At 41.7% G+C, this 18987-nt stretch overlaps 1 protein-coding gene across 6 annotated transcripts in view; it reads right to left on the reverse strand.

The window, feature by feature from the left end:
• polg2 (polymerase (DNA directed), gamma 2, accessory subunit) overlaps positions 1-18987 on the reverse strand; it is a 59493-nt gene that overhangs the window by 7820 nt on the left and 32686 nt on the right. For all 6 annotated transcript variants that reach the window (XM_072558832.1, XM_072558833.1, XM_072558830.1 and 3 more), the window contains 3 exons: positions 18547-18687; positions 10312-10392; positions 5338-5438 (listed from right to left, as the gene is read on the reverse strand). In XM_072558832.1, coding sequence (XP_072414933.1) covers positions 5338-5438; positions 10312-10392; positions 18547-18687 — 323 coding nt within the window. The remainder of the gene's footprint in view (positions 1-5337; positions 5439-10311; positions 10393-18546; positions 18688-18987) is intronic.

Consider the following 18987-nt stretch of genomic DNA (forward strand, 5'->3'; position numbering starts at 1 on the left):
AAACTGTCTATAAGAGATTTTTATTCCAGATTACCAAAGAGTACGATGTCCGGAACAAACCAAGAGGCTTACAGGTCTGAGTCCACAAGGGATTCCACGGGCCATCTCAAATCTGTACTTAAACACTACCACTCGCTGTCTTCTTTTGGCCAGCCAATTCTGTATCCAGACAGCCAAATATCCTTGTAACCCATACCTCCTAACTTTCTGAATGAGCCTACCATGGAGAATCTTCTCAAATGCCTTACTGAAATCCATATACACCACATCCACCACTCAACCTTTGTCAAATCGTCTCGTCGTATCCTCAAAGAACTCAATAAGGCTTGTGAGGCATGACCGGCCCCTCACAAAGCTCTGCTGACTATCTTTAATCAAACTATGTTTTTCCAAATAGTTATAAATCTTATTTCTCAGAATCCTTTCCAGTAACTTGCTTACCACTGATGTAAGACTGACTGGTCTGTAATTTGCAGGGATTTTCCTATTCCCTTTCTTGAACAGATTAACAACATTCGCCTCCCTCCAATCAGTCAGTACTACTCCCGTAGAGAATGAGGATGCAAAGACCATTGCCAGAGGCGCAGCAATCTCATTCCTCGCATCCCATAGTAAGCTTGGATATATCTGGTCTGGCCCTGAGGACCCATTTTGATGCTTCCCAGAATTATCAGCGCACCCATTTTCTCTAATCCCTCCCGCCAAGGTTTCTTCCTGCCCCCTCCTAGCTCTCCTCAGTCCATTTCTGAATTCTTTCCTAGCTACCTTGTAATCCTCTAAAGCTCTGCCAGATCCTTGCTTCCACAACCTTAAGTAAGCTTCCTTCTTCCTTTTGATGGGAAGCTCCTCTGCTCATGTCATCCTAGGCTCCTTCACCTTACCGTTCCTTACCTGTCTCAGTGGGACAAACTTATCCAACACTCGTAACAAGTGCTCCTTAAACAGCCTCCACATTTTGTTGTGCATTTCCCATAGAACAATTGTTCCCAATTTATACACTACAGCTCCTGTCTAATAGCAGTATAATTTCCCCCCCCCCCCAATTAAATACCTTCCCAAACTGTCTGTTCCTAACTCTCTCCATGGCTATGGTAAAGGTGAGGCAGTTGTGGTCACTGTCACCGAAATGCTCTCCAACTGAGAGATCTGACATCTGGCCTGACTCGTTGCCTAGCACCACGGCCAATATGGCCTCCCCCCATCTACATATTGAGTCAGGAATCCTTCCTGGACACACCTGACAAAAACGGCTCCATTCAGATCATCTGCACTAAGGAGGTTCCAATCAATATAGAGGAAGTTGAAGTCACCCATAACCACAACTCTGTTACACCTGCACCTTTCCAAGATCTGCTGTCCAATCTGTCCTTCCATCTCTCTGCTGCTATTGGGGGAGTCTATAGAAAACACCCAATAAAGTGACTGCTCCTTTCCTGTTAGCGACTTCTACCCATACTGAGTCAGTAAACAAACACTCAACGACCTCCTTTTCTGCAGCCTTGATGCAATCTCTAATTAACAATGCTATTCCCCCTCTTCTTTTAGCCCCTTCCCTGTTCTTTTTAAAAGATCTAAACCCTGGAACATCCAACAACCATTCCTGCCCCTGTGAAATCCATATCTCTGTTATGGCCACAACATTATAGTTCCAAATACTGTTCCATGCTCTAAGTTCATCACTCTTATTTCTGACACTCCTTGCATTGAAATAGACACACTTTAACCCATCCCTTTGCCATATCAACTGTGTATCCTTGCTGACAGACACTCTGCATTCTATTTCTGCCCATTCAACAACTAACTTCTCCTCTGATCTGTAGCTCTGGCTCCCATCCCCCTGCCAAACTAGTTTAAACCCTCCTAAAGTGCACTAGCAAATCTCCCGCCCAGGACATTAGTGCCCCTCCAGTTTATGTGCAACCCTTCCTTCATGTACAGGTCCCATGTTCCCCAGAAGGCACCCCAATGATCTACATATCTGAAGCCCTCCCTGCTACACCAGCCCTGTAGCCACGTGTTAAGCTGCACTCATTCCCTGTTCCTTGCCTCACTATAGCACGTGGCACCAGTGGTAATCCTAAGAGTACTACTCTGCTTGTTCTGCTTTTTAGCTCCCAACCGAACTCCCTGAAATAGCCTTTTAGATCCTCATCCCTTTTCCTAGCTATATCATTGGTGCCAATGTGCACTACGACTTCTGGTGCTCACCCTTCTCCTTCAGACTTGATCAGAGACATCCCGGACCCTGGCACCTGGGAGACAACATACCTTCTAGGAGTCCCATTCACGACCACAGAATCTCCTGCCAGTTCCTCTAACTAATTTGAATTGCCTACCACTAGTGCTCTTCTATTCTACCCCACTTCCCTTCTGAGCCACAGAGCCAGGCTTAGTGCCAGAGACCTGGCCACTATGTTGTCCCCCCAACAGTATCCAAAATGGTATACATATTATTGAGGGGAACGGCCAGAGGATTCCTGACTGTAACCCACCTACCTTTTTCCTGTACCTGAGGTGAGACTACCTCCCTGTAACTCCTGTCTATTACCCCCGCGCCCCATCTCCCGAATGATCCAAAGTTCATCCAGCTCCCTAATGTGTTTTCAGAGGAGCTCGAGTTGGGTGCACTTCCTACAGATGAAGTCAGTGGGGACACTATTGCTGACTCTTACTTCCCACATCCAACAGGAGGAGCATGCAACTACCCTAATATCTATTTATTCTGTTCTGAATTCACAAAGACACTATTGACAAAAAGACTAGTAACCTTACCGAATCAGTGCATAACCTTTTGGTTAGAGAGGAGGATGGGTGGGAGTCACTTTCTCAGTTGTGTTTTGGGTAAAGCAACTGCTCAAATATATCATCTCACTTATTCGGCAGTCCCGCATCTGCTCTGCCTGTTCACAAGGCAAGTTATTAAAGGATTAGTTTACCTTCCCGGTAGTCCCCGGTACTTGCTCTCACTGCTCCTGCTGCAAAAATGGAGGCAGCTGATCCAACAAGGTAAGTTATTTAAGGATTAATTTACCTTCCTGGCAGCCAATCTGCCCTTGCTCTCACCACTCTTGCTGCAGTTGCAAAATTGGAGGCCACTGATTCCATGACGCAAGTTATTTAAAGATTAACTAACCGTCCCGATAAATCTTCTCTGAAATGTCTTTGATGGGTGGCTTGAGGCTTCCTGTTTAGGGTCTGTTGTGCAGGAATCGGTGGATTATACTTATTAGGTAAGCGTTACTCCTCAATACATTGTATAGGTGTTTTCCCTCAGCTTTTCACGGTTTCTGGGTGCTGCAGTGTGCTGTGGCCCATTTAACTAATTAAATAATCTTAACAAATAATTGTCCCATTAATCACCAGACTTAACTTTCCACAGTGGTGAATTAATTTGATATATGTTCTTAAAAAAAATGCAAGGAGACCAAACATATTGTGCTATTTCTGCAGAATCAGAACGATGGCTTATTTTCTGAATTTACTGGTTAGTTTGTTCATTAATAAAGAAGTTGCATCACTGAGCAACTAATATTTTTCCAAGATATGGTCCTCCATAAGACCAAATTGCGTAGAAGTAATCCATTAGCTTTCTTTCTAATTTTGTTGATTTGTAACATTTATCTTTATACTGAGCAGAGGACCAAATGGAAAAAAACTAGTTTGTGATGAACTACTGAAGCCCAATACTGCTACTTTGGTTTACTGACAGCTAACAGAAAGGGGGAACAGAATGGTCCGATTCCACAAACTTTTCTTCAGAAAATAGAAGGCTTAGGGTTTAGACAAATGTGCACAATAAATTTTAAAAGGATGGTTGGAAGCCCATCATGTACACTGAATCAAATTGGCTGCAGTCTGGCATCTGTAGTATTGGGGACAGAGAGGAAGTGGACATGGATCATCAGCTCACCACTTCTGACCAAAGATGTTTGCAGAAGCTTCAGCTTTGTCTTTTGCACTGATGTGAGAGGGTCCCGATCATTGAGAAGAATGCTGTTAACGAGGCTGAACTATTCTCATTACCAGCATCCTTCTCAATGATGAGATCCCTCCTGCATCAGTGCAAAAGACAAAGCTAAAACTTCTGCAAATATCTTCTGTCAGAAGTGGTGAGCTGATGATCCATCTCCGCTCTCTCTCCGTCCCCAATGTTACAGATGCCAGACTACAGCCAATTTGATTCAATGTACATGATAAACAGCTAAAACATTTGAAACAGCAAAGGCCCTGCCAACAGGTGGGTGTGGTAGTAAAGATTTCTTCTCCAAGACTGGCCACACCACTAGCTATTCTATTCCAGTACAGTTACAACACTGGCATCTATAACACAGCATGAAAAATTGCACAACTTGAATGAAGATTTTTGCTGATTACTATCAAACAGCACTTACACAGCAATAATCAATGTTTGGGTTTCACCAGGGCCACTTAGTTACTGGCCTCTTTACAACCTTGATCTGAGTATGAGCAGAGCAGAGCAGCTGAATTCTACAGAAAAAAAATTACTGCCTTTGATACTAAGGCAACATTTACAGCATAGCACAAAAAAGCCCTTAACAAAATTCAAGTCAAATGAAATCAGAAAGGACTCCACCATTGAAAGAGTCCTATATGGTTTAAAAAAAAGTGGTTGAGTCTGTTAGAAGCCAATCATTGCAATTTGAGGATGTACTGCAAGAGTTTCTTTGTTTAGAGTCTTAGGTTAAAAGATGTTCAGCTGCTTTGACATAATGAAAAGAAATGAAGGTTTGTTGATAGTACAATGAGATACAATGCTGTGGCTTTCAAGAAGCTATTTTGTCCTTTTTTTTGAAGTGGAGTTATAAGACAGAGGTGGTACGCTGAATACTGAACACCACCTGGGTAAACAGCTTGTAAGGTCTTGGGTTTTTTTAAAAAAGTTAGAACAATGGAAGCCGGCTGGGTGTGGCCAGCTCTCACAGACCAGGCTTTCCAGCTTTTTTTTAAACAAGTCTTTAGGTTTAGCTTTAAGCAGAAGCTACTGGGGACTATTCAGTAATACTGCTGCAAGCTCCCCTTCAAGTCACATTACATTATGACTTTGAAATGTATTGATATTCCTTCAGTCACTGGGTTAAAAATTTGGAACCACCCTTTACTTTCTGACAGCACTGTAGATGTATTTACACAGGATGGACTACAGCTGTTCAAGAGTGCAGGTCACTATCACCTTCTCGAAAGGTTATTAGGGCGGGCAACAAATATTAGCCTTACCTATACCTCCCACTTTTTATGAACAAATACAAAAAGAAACTATTTAAGTTAAAGAATTCTTATCAAAGTTATTCAATTATAATGAGAAACAGTGTTTCTTACTTCATGATTAGTTGCTCCAATGATGTGTGCATGGTTTCCAGATAGCCAGGCCACACTGTGATTCTCTTCTCTAAAATACTGCGGAATAGCCCCTCACATACCTAAAAAAAAGTAACTAAATGGTAAAATAGCAAAGGTGAACATCTAAAGTGAAGACAGGATAATGGCTTAAAATCCTTTACCTCTTAGATTAGCTGCTTCTGCTTTTATTTTTGACAAAACAAAACCTACCCAAAATGCTAACCAATTGTACAAGCAGGACGAGTTGCACCTGAACCAGAAGGGCACCAATATCCTGGGAGCTAGGTTTGCTAGCACTCTTTGCGGGGGGGGGGTTTAAAAACTAATTTGGCAGAGGGATGGGATCCGGACTTGTAGTCCAGCAAGTAGGTTAGCTGTTTTTCAGGATGTCCAAGAATGTAGGGAGAAGGTAGCACTGACAGGGAATACTTGTGGACACAGAGATGGGCTCAAGTGTGTATACTTCAACGCAAGGAGCATCAAAAATAAGGTGGGTGAACTTAAGGCGTGGATCGGTATTTGGGACTACGATGTTGTGGCCATCACGGAAACGTGGATAGAAGAGGGACAGGAATGGTTGTTGGAAGTTCCTGGTTACAGATGTTTCAGTAAGATTGGGGGGGGTGGTAAAAAAGGAGGGGGGTGGCGTTGCTAATTAGAAATAGTATAACGGCTGCAGAAAGGCAGTTCGAGGGGGATCTGCCTTTGGAGGTAGTATGGGCTGAAGTCAGAAATAGGAAAGGAACAGTCACCTTGTTGTGTGTTTACTATAGGCCCCCCAATAGCAGCAGAGATGTGGAGAAACAGATTTTGGAAAGGCGCAGAAGCCACAGGGTAGTTGTCATGGGCGATTTCAACTTCCCAAATATTGATTGGAAGCTCTTTAGATCAAGTCGATTGGACGGGGTGGTGTTTGTGCAGTGTGTTCAGGAAGCTTTTCTAACTCAGTATGTCGACTGTCCGACCAGAGAGGAGGCCATATTGAATTTGGTACTTGGTAATGAACCGGGACAAGTGATGGGCTTGTTAGTGGGTGAGCATTTTGGTGATGGCAACCACAATTCTGTGACTTTCACCTTGGTTATGGAGAGAGATAGGTGCGTGCAACAGGGCAGGTTTTACAATTGGGGGAAGGGTAAATACGATGCTGCAAGACAGGATCTGAGGAGCATAAATTGGGAGCATATCAACGTATCCTTGATATGAATGTACCTGTCAGGCAGGAAAGAGATGGTCATGTGAGAGAACCTTGGTTGACAAGGGAGGTTGAATGTCTTGTAAGGAGGAAGGAGGTGGCTTACATAAGGTTGAGGAAACAAGGTTCAGACAGAGCGTTGGAGGGATACAGGATAGCCAGGACAGAGCTGAAGAAAGGGATTAGGAGAGCTAAGAGAGGGCATGAAAAATTTTTGGCAGGTAGGATCAAGGCCTTTTGTGCGTATGTGAGAAACATGAGAATGACGAGAACGAGGGTAGGTCCGATCAAGGACAGTAGTGGGAGACTGTGTATCGAGTCGGAAGAGATAGTAGAGGTCTTGAATGTGTACTTTTCTTCAGTATTTACAAGTGAGAGGGACCGTATTGTTGAAGAGGACAGTATGAAACAGATTGGTAAGCTAGAGGAGATATCTGTTAGGAAGGAAGATGTGTTGGACATTTTGAACAACTTGAGGATAGACAAGTCCCCCGGGCCTGACGGGATATATCCTAGGATTATGTGGGAAGCAAGAGAGAAAATTGCAGAGCTGTTGGCAATGATCTTTTTGTCTTCACTGTCAATGGAGATGGTACCGGGGACTGGAGAGTGGCGAATGTTGTGCCCCTGTTCAAAAAAGGGAACAGGGATAACCCTGGGAATTACAGGCCAGTTAGTCTTACTTCAGTGGTAGGCAAAGTAATGGAAAGGGTACTGAGGGATAGGATTTAGGAGTATCTGGAAAGACACTGCTTGATTAGAGACAGCCAGCACGGACTTGTGAGGGGTAGGTCTTGCCTTACAAGTCTTATTGAATTCTTTGAGGTGGTGACCAAGCACGTGGATGAGGGTAGAGCAGTGGTTGTAGTGTACATGGATTTTAGTAAGGCATTTGATAAGGTTCCCCATGGTAGGCTTATGTGGAAAGTCAGGAGGCATGGGATAGTGGGATGTTTGGCCGGTTGGATAGAGAACTGGCTAACCGGTCGAAGTCAGAGAGTGGTGGTAGATGGTAAATATTCAGCCTGGAGCCCATTCACAAGTGGAGTTCCGCAGGGATCAGTTCTGGGTCCTCTGCTGTTTGTAATTTTTATTAATGACTTGGAAGAGGGAGTCAAAGGGTGGGTCAGTAAATTTGCAGACGATACGAAGATTGGTGGAGTTGTGGATAGTGAGGAGGGCTGTTGTCGGCTGCAAAGGGAATTAGATATTATGCAGAGCTCTGCTGAGGGGTGGCAGATGGAGTTCAACCCTGTCAAGTGTGAGCTTGTCCATTTTGGAAGGACAAATAAGAATGCGGAATACAGGGTTAACGGTAGGGTTCTTAGTAAGGTGGAGGAGCAGAGGGATCTTGGGGTCTATGTTCATAGCTCTTTGAAAGTTGCCACTCAGGTGGATAGAGCTTGTAAGAAGGCCTATGTGTTCATTAGCAGAGGGATTGAATTCAAGAGTCGTGAGGTGATGTTGCAGCTGTGTAGGAACTTGGTAAGGCCACATTTAGGGTACTGTGTGCAGTTCTGGTCGCCTCATTTTAGGAAAGATGTGGAAACTTTGGAGAGGGTGCAGAGGAGATTTACCAGGATGTTGCCTGGAAGGGAGAATAGGTCGTACGAGGATAGGTTGAGAGTGTTAGGCCTTTTCTCAGTGGAACAGAGAAGGATGAGGGGTGACTTGATAGAGGTTTATAAGATGATCAGGGGAATAGATAGACAGTCAGAGACTTTTTCCCTGGGTACAACAGAGTGTTACAAGGGGACATAAATTTAAGGTGAAGGGTGGAAGGTAGAGGGGGGATGTCAGGGGTAGGTTCTTTACCCAGAGAGTGGTGGGGACATGGAATGCGCTGCCTGTGGGAGTGGCAGAGTCAGAATCATTGGTGACCTTTAAGCGGGATAGGTACATGGATAGGTGCTTAAGCTAGGACAAATGTTCGGCACAACATCGTGGGCCGAAGGGCCTGTTCTGTGCTGTATTGTTCTATGTTCTATGTTGCCCTCGTCCCATATTGTCACCTTGTGATCAAGTTTTCTGACAAGTAATTGCTAAAACTCATAGTTGGGTTGCTGCTCAATATAAACTGTTTTTGGTAGTGGAAGGGAGAGAATAGAAATTGTGCTTTAAGAAAAACCATCTAACAATACCTTCAGGCTTTCAATGGTCTAGGTCTCCATATGCTACAACACTTTGCTTTTTATATAAGTGTTAACAGTTATTTTAAAGTAACAAATTTATCTTCCATCTTTCTTTGCAGCACACCATAAAATTACAAATGCTGACTTTAAGAAGATATTTTCACATCAACTGTAATTGGTTTTTTTTTAGAAACATAAGTGCTGTCTTGCTGAACTAGACTAGCAACGATAAATTGATAAAGATGTTAAATGTGATAATATCATACCACATGCTGTTTTCTAAAATCTTCATTTACAATAAATTGCAATTTGTGACCAATCCCTAACAATTAAGAAGTGAGTTTCTTAATGACAGTGGCAAGTGGAAATATTTGGCAGTTATTATTTCATTGTAGTTCTGATAAATTTCATATCTTTGGAAACACATAAGGCCTGCATCTAAATTGATTTAGTGATTTCCAAAGATCATTTACAGTACAGAAATATAACATCTTCTCTTTAATTATTTAATTGACGGAGCTTGGGAAGGCCTAGTGGTAATATTACTAAAGTACTATTTCAGAGACCTAGGTAATCCTTTGGGGACCCAAGTTCAAAACCCACCATGACAGATGGTGGAATGTGAACTCAATAAAAATCCACCACTTCCTCTGGCAGCTCGTTCCATACACGCACCACCCTCTGCATGAAAAAGTTGCCCCTTTGGTCCCTTTTAAATCTTTCCCCTCTCACCTTAAACCCATGCTCTAGTTCTGGACACCCCCATCCCAGAATAAAGACTTTGTCTATTTATCCTATCCACGTCCCTCACGATTTTATTAACCTCTAAAAAGTCACCCCTCGGCCTCCAAAGCTCCAGGGAAAACAGCCCCACCTATTCAGCTTTTCCGTATAGCTCAAACCCTCCACCCCTGGGTTCACAGCATTCTACCAATAGGAGGGAAACCAGAATTGCATGCAATATTCCAAAAGTGGTCTAACCAATGTCCAGTACAGCCAGAGCATGACCTCCCAACTTCTTTACTTGATTCTCTGACCAATTAAGGATTGCATATCGAATGCCTTCTTCACTGTCCTATTCAACTGCAACTAACCTATCAATGACCATGAAACTATTGTTGATCGTGGAAAATCCCATCTGGTTCACTAATGTCCTTTAGGGAAGGAAACTGCTGTCCCTACCCAAGTCTGCTGCAGATCAGCAGCAATGTGGTTAGCTCTTAACTGCCTTCTGGGCAGTAAATGCTGGATTGGCCAGAGCTGTCCACATTCTGCGAATAAAAAAAAATTCTATCCCCCCCCTCCCCCGCCACAAAATAAATATTCTTATTTGTGTAAACTATTCCACGATGTAGCATGATCACAAACTGTCATTTAGATAGATTGTTCAGGTTCCAAAAGCACATAGAGCAAGAAGTCCTCACTGATGAAAGCTTTTTTACTGAATACAAATACGCTATTTGCATTCAAACACAATTTAAAAATTCAGAACAGTGTAACAGATGTTGCAAGGCCACGTGATTGCAACTTGGTTTGAACAAAGCAAGTTATGCGATCTAAATCATCGGGCAAGAAAGTTGATCAGTGGCCTATTTTCATTGTTTCTGGAGTTCTTCACAAACATACCTGACGCAACTCAACTGTAGGTCCCTTGCCCATGTCCAAACCCACTTTAATTGGAGATAACCGTGGATGAAGTTTTAGCACCTAAAAATGGAACAGCTGTGACATTATTTTCAGCAAAGAAAATGTTTAAACCGCGGCAATAAATTAACTTACTAGATAGCACTGACATAACTAGTGGTAAAAGAAAACCAACAGTCCAATTTATAAATGACCCAAAACTACCTTATAGGCACAGAACTACTAAATAAAATTATTTTGCTTATTTATTTTGCAAACTGACTTCAGTGCACATCTGTTTTTGCACATTTCAGCAATATATTTGTTAAATTTAGTTGCAACAAATGCTTCCGGAGTATCAGTTCCTGTCATCTGGTGGTTTTGTGGTTTCGCTATCAAGTCTGTAATATCGCTGAACACTATGAAAAAAACACATTAATTACAATGTTTGTCGAAGTATCTCTAATTGCCATAGCAAACATTGGAACTTGTTTTGATATGAAGTGACACCATCCTCAAAGTTAATCTCTCACTGAAATAGCTGATTTGGGAGAGGGAGATGCGCATCATTCAGGTCCCATCTCCCCACAAGGGATATGTGTACACTCAAACTGACAAACACACTATTAAATGGCATCAATAAAATTAGAAGCACAAATAGTAGCATATAGTATGGCAGAAAAAGCTTCAGGGAGCATAACCTGTAAGTGTATACTGACAATAGGCAGTAGTACGGGAAAACAGAAAGCTATGCTGAGAACCAGAAACAAGTCTTACAAGGACTGAGAAAGCCATAGCTTCAAACATCAAATTTGGAAGATGGATGCAGAAATAAGATTTGATAGAAAGATTCCCACTAGAAAATTGGATATTCTTGGTGGTTATTAAAATATGTTGTGCAATTTTCCATTTTTACTTATAACTGCCACTACTAATTTGTTGCGAATAAGTAGGGAAAATAGTAAAAACATTATTTAAGAACTACTTCAATAACATTTTAATTGGTTTTGCCTTCTATATAAGAAAGTATCAAACTGCATAAATAAACTGAATCAGCTTAAAACTCCACCTCATCCAATGTGAAGTGAACAAAATCTAATAATTGCAAGACATGTGAAATGTGCGCAAACATTAAAAACAATGGGGTGATCAGGTTGCAAAAGTGCCGATAACGTTACATAGCTATTTAAGCAGACTGGAAGGTTTAAAGTTTTAACCAAAATCTGTAGCTTGGGGTGTAGTTGAAGCTTGTTGGTCGGTTTACTAAGCTGTTTGATTTTCTTGCAAATGTTTCATCTCCCTCCAGGATGACATTTTCACTGCTGTGTGAGCTCCAGAAAAATGCTTTCATTGTGATCTGCTCGGAATTTATACAGTTCTATTGTGTCAAGTGGTTCCACATCTAGAGTCATAGAGACGTACAACATGGAAACAGACCCTTTGGTCCAACCCGTCCATGCCGACCAGATATCCCAACCCAATCTAGTCGCACCTGCCAGCATCCAGCCCATATCCCTCCAAACCCTTCCTATTCATATACCCATCCAAATGTCTCTTAAACGTTGCAACTGTACCAGCCTCCACCACATCCTCTGGCAGCTCATTCCATACATGTACCACCCTCTGCGTGGTAAAGTTGCCCCTTAGGTCTCTTTTATATCTTTCCCCTCTCACCATAAACCTATGCCCTCTAGTTCTGGACTCCCCGACCCCAGGGAAAAGACTTTGTCTATTTATCCTATACATGCCCCTTATAATTTTGTCAACCTCTAAGGTCACCCCTCAGCTTCAGACACTCCAGGGAAAACAGCTCCAGCCTGTTCAGCCTCTCCCTGTAGCTCAGATTCTCCAACCCTGGCAACATCCTTGTAAATCTTTTCTGAACCTTTTCAATTCCACAACATCCTTCCGAAAGAAGGGAGACCAGAATTGTACACAATATTGCAACAGTGGCCTAACCAATGTCCTGTACAGCCGCAACATGACTTTCCAACTCCTGTACTCAATACTCTGACCAATAAAAGAAAGCATACCAAACGCCTTCTTCATTATCCTATCTACCTGCAACTTCACTTTCAAGGAGCTATGAACCTGCACTCCAAGGTGTCTTTGTTCAGCAATACTCCCTAGGACCTTACCATTAAATGTATAAGTCCTGCTAAGATTTGTTTTCCCAAAATGCAGCACCTCGCATTTATCTGAATTAAAATCCATCTGCTACTTCTCAGCCCATTGGCCCATTTGGTCCGGATCCCTTTGTAATCTGAGGTAACCTTCTTCGCTGTCCACTACAACTCCAATTTTGGTGTCATCTGCAAGCTTACTAACTGTACCTCTTATGCTCGCATCCAAATCATTTATGTAAATGACAAAAGGTAGAGGGGCCCAGCACCGACCCTTGTGGCACTCCACTGGTCACAGGCCTCCAGTCTGAAAAACAACCCTCCACCACCACCACCACTGGCTCTTCTACCTTTGAGCCAGTTCTGTGTCCAAATGGCTAGTTCTCCCTGTATTCCATGAGATCTAACCTTGCTAATCAGTCTCCCATGGGGAACCTTGTCGAATGCCTTACTGAAGTCCATATAGATCAATCTACTGCTCTGCCCTCATCAATCTTCTTTGTTACTTCTTCAAAAAACGCAATCAAGTTTGTGAGACATGATTTCCCACAAAGCCATGCTGACTATCTCGAATCAGTCCTTGCCTTTCCAAATACATGTACATCCTGTCCCCCTCAGGATTCCCTCCAACAACTTGCCCACCACAGAGGTCAGGTTCAACCAGTCTATAGTTCCCTGGCTTGTCTTTACCACCCTTCTTAAACAGTGGCACCACATTTCCCAACCTCCAGTCTTCTGACACCTCACCTGTGACTATCGATGATACAAATATCTCAGCAAGAAGCCCAGCAATCATTTCTCTAGCTTCCCACAGAGTTCTCGGGTACACCTGATCAGGTCCTGGGGATTTATCCACCTTTAACTGTTTCAAGACATCCAGCACTTCCTCCTCTGTAATCTGGACATTTTACAAGATGCCACCATCTTTTTCCCTACAGTCTCTATCTTCCATATCCTTTTCAATAGTAAATACTGATGCAAAATATCCCCCATTTTCTGTGGCTCCACACAAAGGCCGCCTTGCTGATCTTTGAGGGGCCCTATTCTCTCCCTAGTTACCCTTTTGTCCTTAATATATTTGTAAAAACCCTTTGGATTCTCCTTAATTGTATTTGCCAAAGCTATCTCATGTCCCCGTTTTGCCCTCCTGATTTCCCTCTTAAGTATACTCCTACTTTCTTTATACTCTAAGGATTCACTCGATCTATCCTGTCTATACCTGACATATGCTTCCTTCTTTTTCTTAACCAAATCCTCAATTTCTTTAGTATCCAGCATTCCCTATACCTACCAGCTTTCCCTTCACCCTGATAGGAATATACTTTCTCTGCATTCTTGTTATCTCATTTCTGAAGGCTTCCCATTTACCAGCCTTTCCTTTACCTATGAACATCTGCCTCCAATCAGCCTTCAAAAGTTCTTGCCTCATACCATCAAAATTGGCCTTTCTCCAATTTACAGTCTATTTTTGTACTGAAGTGGTCTGTAGATGGGGTCTATTTCAACGTCACCCTCCGGGTGACATCTTCACTGTAGTGTAACCTCCAGATGAAGCAATTTTGTCGTGATCTGCCCTGAATTTATACAGTTCTATTTTGTCAGGTGGATCTACTTCTAGTTTTGTACTGAAGTGATCTGATGGGGTCTATTTCAACGTGTTTGTTTATTAAACCAGTGGATGAATACCAGGCCTCCAGGAATTCCCAAACTTGTCTTTGTTTAGCCGGCCCAGTATTGTAACGCTGCCCAGTTGAATTGGTGCCCTTCATTGTCAGTGTGTATTGATATGAGGGACAACTGGTCATGTTGTTGTATTGCAAGCTGATCTTAGTGTATTCTAGCAGCGAATTTCCTGCCCTTTTGTTCTATGTAAATTTTCTCACAGTTGCTGAAAGGTATTTTAAACATCGTGTTTCTCCTGCATTTTGTGGGTATGGAGTCTTTTGTCCTGGAATGTTTACTGGTGAAGTATGGCTTCTGGTTTGTGTACTGTCATTATTCCCAGAAGACAAAAGTCTTGCTGTCAGTTCCGAGACATCCTCATGCAGGATTGTGTAGTCAGAATGTTTTTTTTGGGGGGGGGGGGGGGGGGGGGGAGGGATTTTGACAACCAGTGTTGTCTTGGTGTTGTTTGTATGCCAGGCATCAGTGGATGAAGCTGTTAGGATGCCTTTTATTGGCAAAGACTTTGTATCAGTGTTTCTTTTCTTTCAGGCTAAAGAAAGACAAGCTTGGGAATTCCTGGAGGCCTGGTATTCATCTATTGGTTTCATAAACAAACATGTTGAAATAGACCCCATCAGATCACTTCAGTACAAAACTAGAAGTAGAGTCACCTGACAAAATAGAACTGTATAAATTCAGGGCAGATCACGACAAAAGTGCTTCATCTGGAGGTTATACAATAGGGAAGATGTCACCCGGAGGGAGACAAAATGTTTGAAAGAAAATCAAGGTGCTTGGTGAACCCACCAACAACTTCAGATTGGAAGATTGCAAATATAACATTGCCAATCTAGATAGGAGTGAAAGAAAACAGCGCTAAAGGCTAGTTTTCTTTGCAAGCACTTACATGATCATAAATGATTAGGCCAAGTCAAGTTTTATGAAAAATAAATCATATTAGACAAATTTATTGAGCTTAAGGTCATAACTAGCAAGGAAAATAATGAAGAACCATTAGAAATTGTACATTTAGAAAGGTATTCAATAAATCAGGATACAAAACAATAGTTGCACACAATAAGGCCTTATGCAATTGAACTTACAGACAGAAGTCAGTATAACACTATAATTTTCAGGTTGGTAGTCTTATTAGTGGAGAGCCATAAGAATAAATGCTCATCTACATTTTACACGAAGGACATGTCCAGGTTTTATGGTACAAAGCTAGGTGGGAAAGTAACCAAAATAAAATAATCAGTTCTGAAGAAGTTGTATAAAAACAAAAATATGCCAATATTGTAAACCTGAAATAAAAACAAAGTGCTGGATAGAGGAACTGCTTTTTTCCCAGCCAGAAAGGTAGAGGTCCTAAAGAGGAGTCATATCAGACTCAAGATGTTAACTCTCCTTTCTCTGCAGTTTTTGCCAAACCAGTTGAATTTCTCCAGCACTTTCTTCTTTCATTCGTGAAGAATCACAATGGACAAACCTACTTCTCTTTGCACAGATGTTGCCAGAACTGCTCAATTTCACCAGCAAATGTTTGTATTTGGGGTAAAAGTCACCTGTCAGGTGCTCAACAAGGTACCTGACAAAAGGTTAAGTCATAAGCTAAGAGCCTATGGTGTTAGTGGTGGTACATTGACATGTAAAGAGAATTGGCTCATGGGCAGAAAACAGTGAGTGGGGATAGGGGGTTCTTTCTCAGGTTGGTGATTTGTGACCAGTGGGGTTCCATGTGGATCAGTGCTGGGACCACATCTGTTTACAATAACTTGGAGGAAGGTAGGTAGTGAAGGCAGTATAGCCAAATTTGCAGACCACACAAAAATCGATGGAAAGGCAGAGATACATATAGTTTACAGAGAGATATTGATAGGTTAAGTTGTCATTGAAAATTGAAATTGTTCATTTTGGATGGGAGGACAAAAGAACAGTAATCTAAATGGAGAAAAAAAATGCACAAAGCTACAACACAAAGGCGCTTGAGAAATACAGAAAGCTAGCACACAGGTGAAGCAGATAATCAGGAAGACTAATGGAATGTTGCCCCTTATTTCAAAAGTCTTACTGCAAGTGTACAAGGTACGGGTGAGACCACATCTGGCATACCATGAGCAACTTTGGTTCCCCTATTTAGGTAAAGATATAATTTCTTTAGGGACAGTTCAGAGAAAGTTCACTAGGATGATGCCCAGCATGGAGAGACTGTCTTGTAAGCAAAGGCTAAATTGGGATTCTACCCACTGGAGTGGAGAAGAATGAGAGGTGATTGCATTAAAACATACAGAATTCTTAAGGGGCTTGGGCAGGGTAGGCTGTTTGTCGGTAAATGCTGAGAGGTATTTCCCCTCATGGGACTTTGAGGACTAGAGGGCATAGTCTCAGAAAAAAGGGAGCCAATTAATACTGATATGAGGAGGAATTTGTTCTCTCAGAGGGTTGAGTCTTTGGAACTCCTTGCCACAGACAGCAGTGGGGGCAGATTTATTGTTTATATTTAAGGCTGAGATCCTTGATCAGTAGGGAAATTAAGGGTGATGGGGAAAATGCAGGAAAATGGATATGAACAATGTTAGATCTGCCTTGATCCCATGGAATAGTGGAGCAGACTAGAGGGGTCAAACAGCCTCTCCTGTTCCATATTTTTTAAAAATGGTCTTATTGGTGAACAAGTGTGCAAAAGAACATACAGGTAGTTCTTCTGTAATGCGATGGTTGCATTCTTGTGCAATCCCCCCAATACAGAAAGATTGTGCTTTAGAAACAATGCTTAAAGTGTTGGCGATGTACAGCCACCACACATTTTAAAAGTTAATGCGTTAGAAACAGTCTCCCCAGTTGTAATACAGCAAATTTGAATTAATGAAACACACATTATAGCGGAACGACCTGCATGTACAAATTAGTTGTAGACCATTCAGCCCCTTAAACATGCTTCAACATTGATTCCGGCCTCAACTCTACTTCTGTTGTTAAAAACCATTCAGAATGATTTAAGTGTCCTTGGGATTAACCCTTTCTGTAATTGTACAGAGATTTGGTGAAATCATAACTGAAGTACAGAATATGGTTTTGGAAGGATATTATAAATTTCTGAACTTTAATAACGGTTCATGGATTGAACAAATCAACAAAAGGCAAATTGTTACACACAGAAAGAAGCAGCAACAAATCTGTCTGGAATAAACTACTAATGGACAAGGACAAACCTAAACAGGAATTGAAAGCAATTAGCCACATCTGGCAAAAGGCAGAGTAGAGGCTACATGAACAAAACTGCTTTGACACCTGCTTGATAAACTGGATACTTTATTGCCACCAAGGACAAGGATTGCCCTGCAGATGAATTTAAGGAGTTAACTACTAGAAAGCTTTGCCTTTCAACAGATCGTTCGGACCTAATGTAACAAAGAACAAAAACTAATTCTGAGGATTAGTTGTCATTCAGAATAGAACAGATTACTGCAAGGAAGTGTACCGACAACTGAACAACCAGGAACACTACAGGCAACTACCAGCCGATCCGACCAAAGAACACACTGTAACACACTAATACACTGTAATACACTAATACACTAACACACTGTAATACTATTATTCCTTAACTGTTCCTGTTATATTCCTTAACTAAATCTGTTAACTCTTGAAAGGTTTTAGTATCTGGTGCTTCAGGAAATGTTAGGCTCTTAATAACCAAAAAGAGCTGCAGGTCCACACACTGTCAGGAGAATTATATGTTACTTTTGATCTACCTAGAAAAAAAAATCCAGTCTTTCCACATACTGTCCCAGTCTTCCATGGCAGGGTCAAATGGGTCAAGCTTCCCAAATATCGGCAAAATACTAGAAATGCTCACCCCAATTTAAAGACGGCTGTTGCAAGCAATTTATTCAGGATCATATTTTTTCCTCTTGTTAGCACTGAAATAACACCACGGAGGCCGGTAACCCATCAAGTCACCCTTTATTTGCACGTGCATTGTACTTGACATGGTCTGGCTTCCTCAGAGTCAACTCTCAGCGAACAGAACCTTAGACACTCCTGTTTGTAACTGTCAGTCATGGCTCCCTGATTGGGGCTGTTAACCTGGCCCAATCATAGAATTCATTCTGTGTTTTCCACCTGGCTGACCTTGTTACATTCACTACAGAAGTATGGGAAGATACTTTGCAGAAACCAAGATGAACTATTTAAAAAGCATGTGTTGCCAGAGACAGGAGATAAAATGCTCTTCATTGAAACCAGAGGATGATATACACAAATGAGACTTAAAGGAAGGGGAGAAGACATTCAAATTTTATCTGAGGAGTTACCTATTGGTATCATTTTGCTAAAATGTGCAAAAGCAGTACTCTTGTTCAAATTCTGGCTATTTTCCACAATTAGTGAGAAACAAACAGTTTACTGAATCTTACTTAAATACAAATCATTTTGCAAAATAACGTACCTTCTTTTGGTTGAATTTGTGTTTTGATTCAACATTCTTAGTAAGTTGCAATGAATCAAACAAAAGGGCTAATACTCCTCGGTCCAGATTCCCACTTATGGACAGAACATGTGGAATGACAGTCTTCCTCCCATCTCGACCCTTTTAGAAATAAGTAAGTCCTGATAAGCACGGGCTCATTTGTTAAGCACTGTAAGCCCCATTGCAAAATCATATCATTAAATCACCTAAAATCACTCATTCTTGCCATGGTTAAAAGCAAAGATCTTTGATTCACATAATGATTATCATGAATCACAAATAAATCAAGATATTTCACTGAAAATGAACTGCCAGTTTTTTAAAAAAATTCACTCATGGGATGTGGCTGGCTAGTACTTATTGTCCATTCTTAGTTGCCTTTGAGATAGTGTGGTGAGCTGCCTTCTTGAACCTCTGCTG

The sequence above is a fragment of the Chiloscyllium punctatum genome, chromosome 39 (genome assembly GCF_047496795.1).
Source record: "Chiloscyllium punctatum isolate Juve2018m chromosome 39, sChiPun1.3, whole genome shotgun sequence".
Taxonomy (NCBI): Eukaryota; Metazoa; Chordata; class Chondrichthyes; order Orectolobiformes; family Hemiscylliidae; genus Chiloscyllium; species Chiloscyllium punctatum.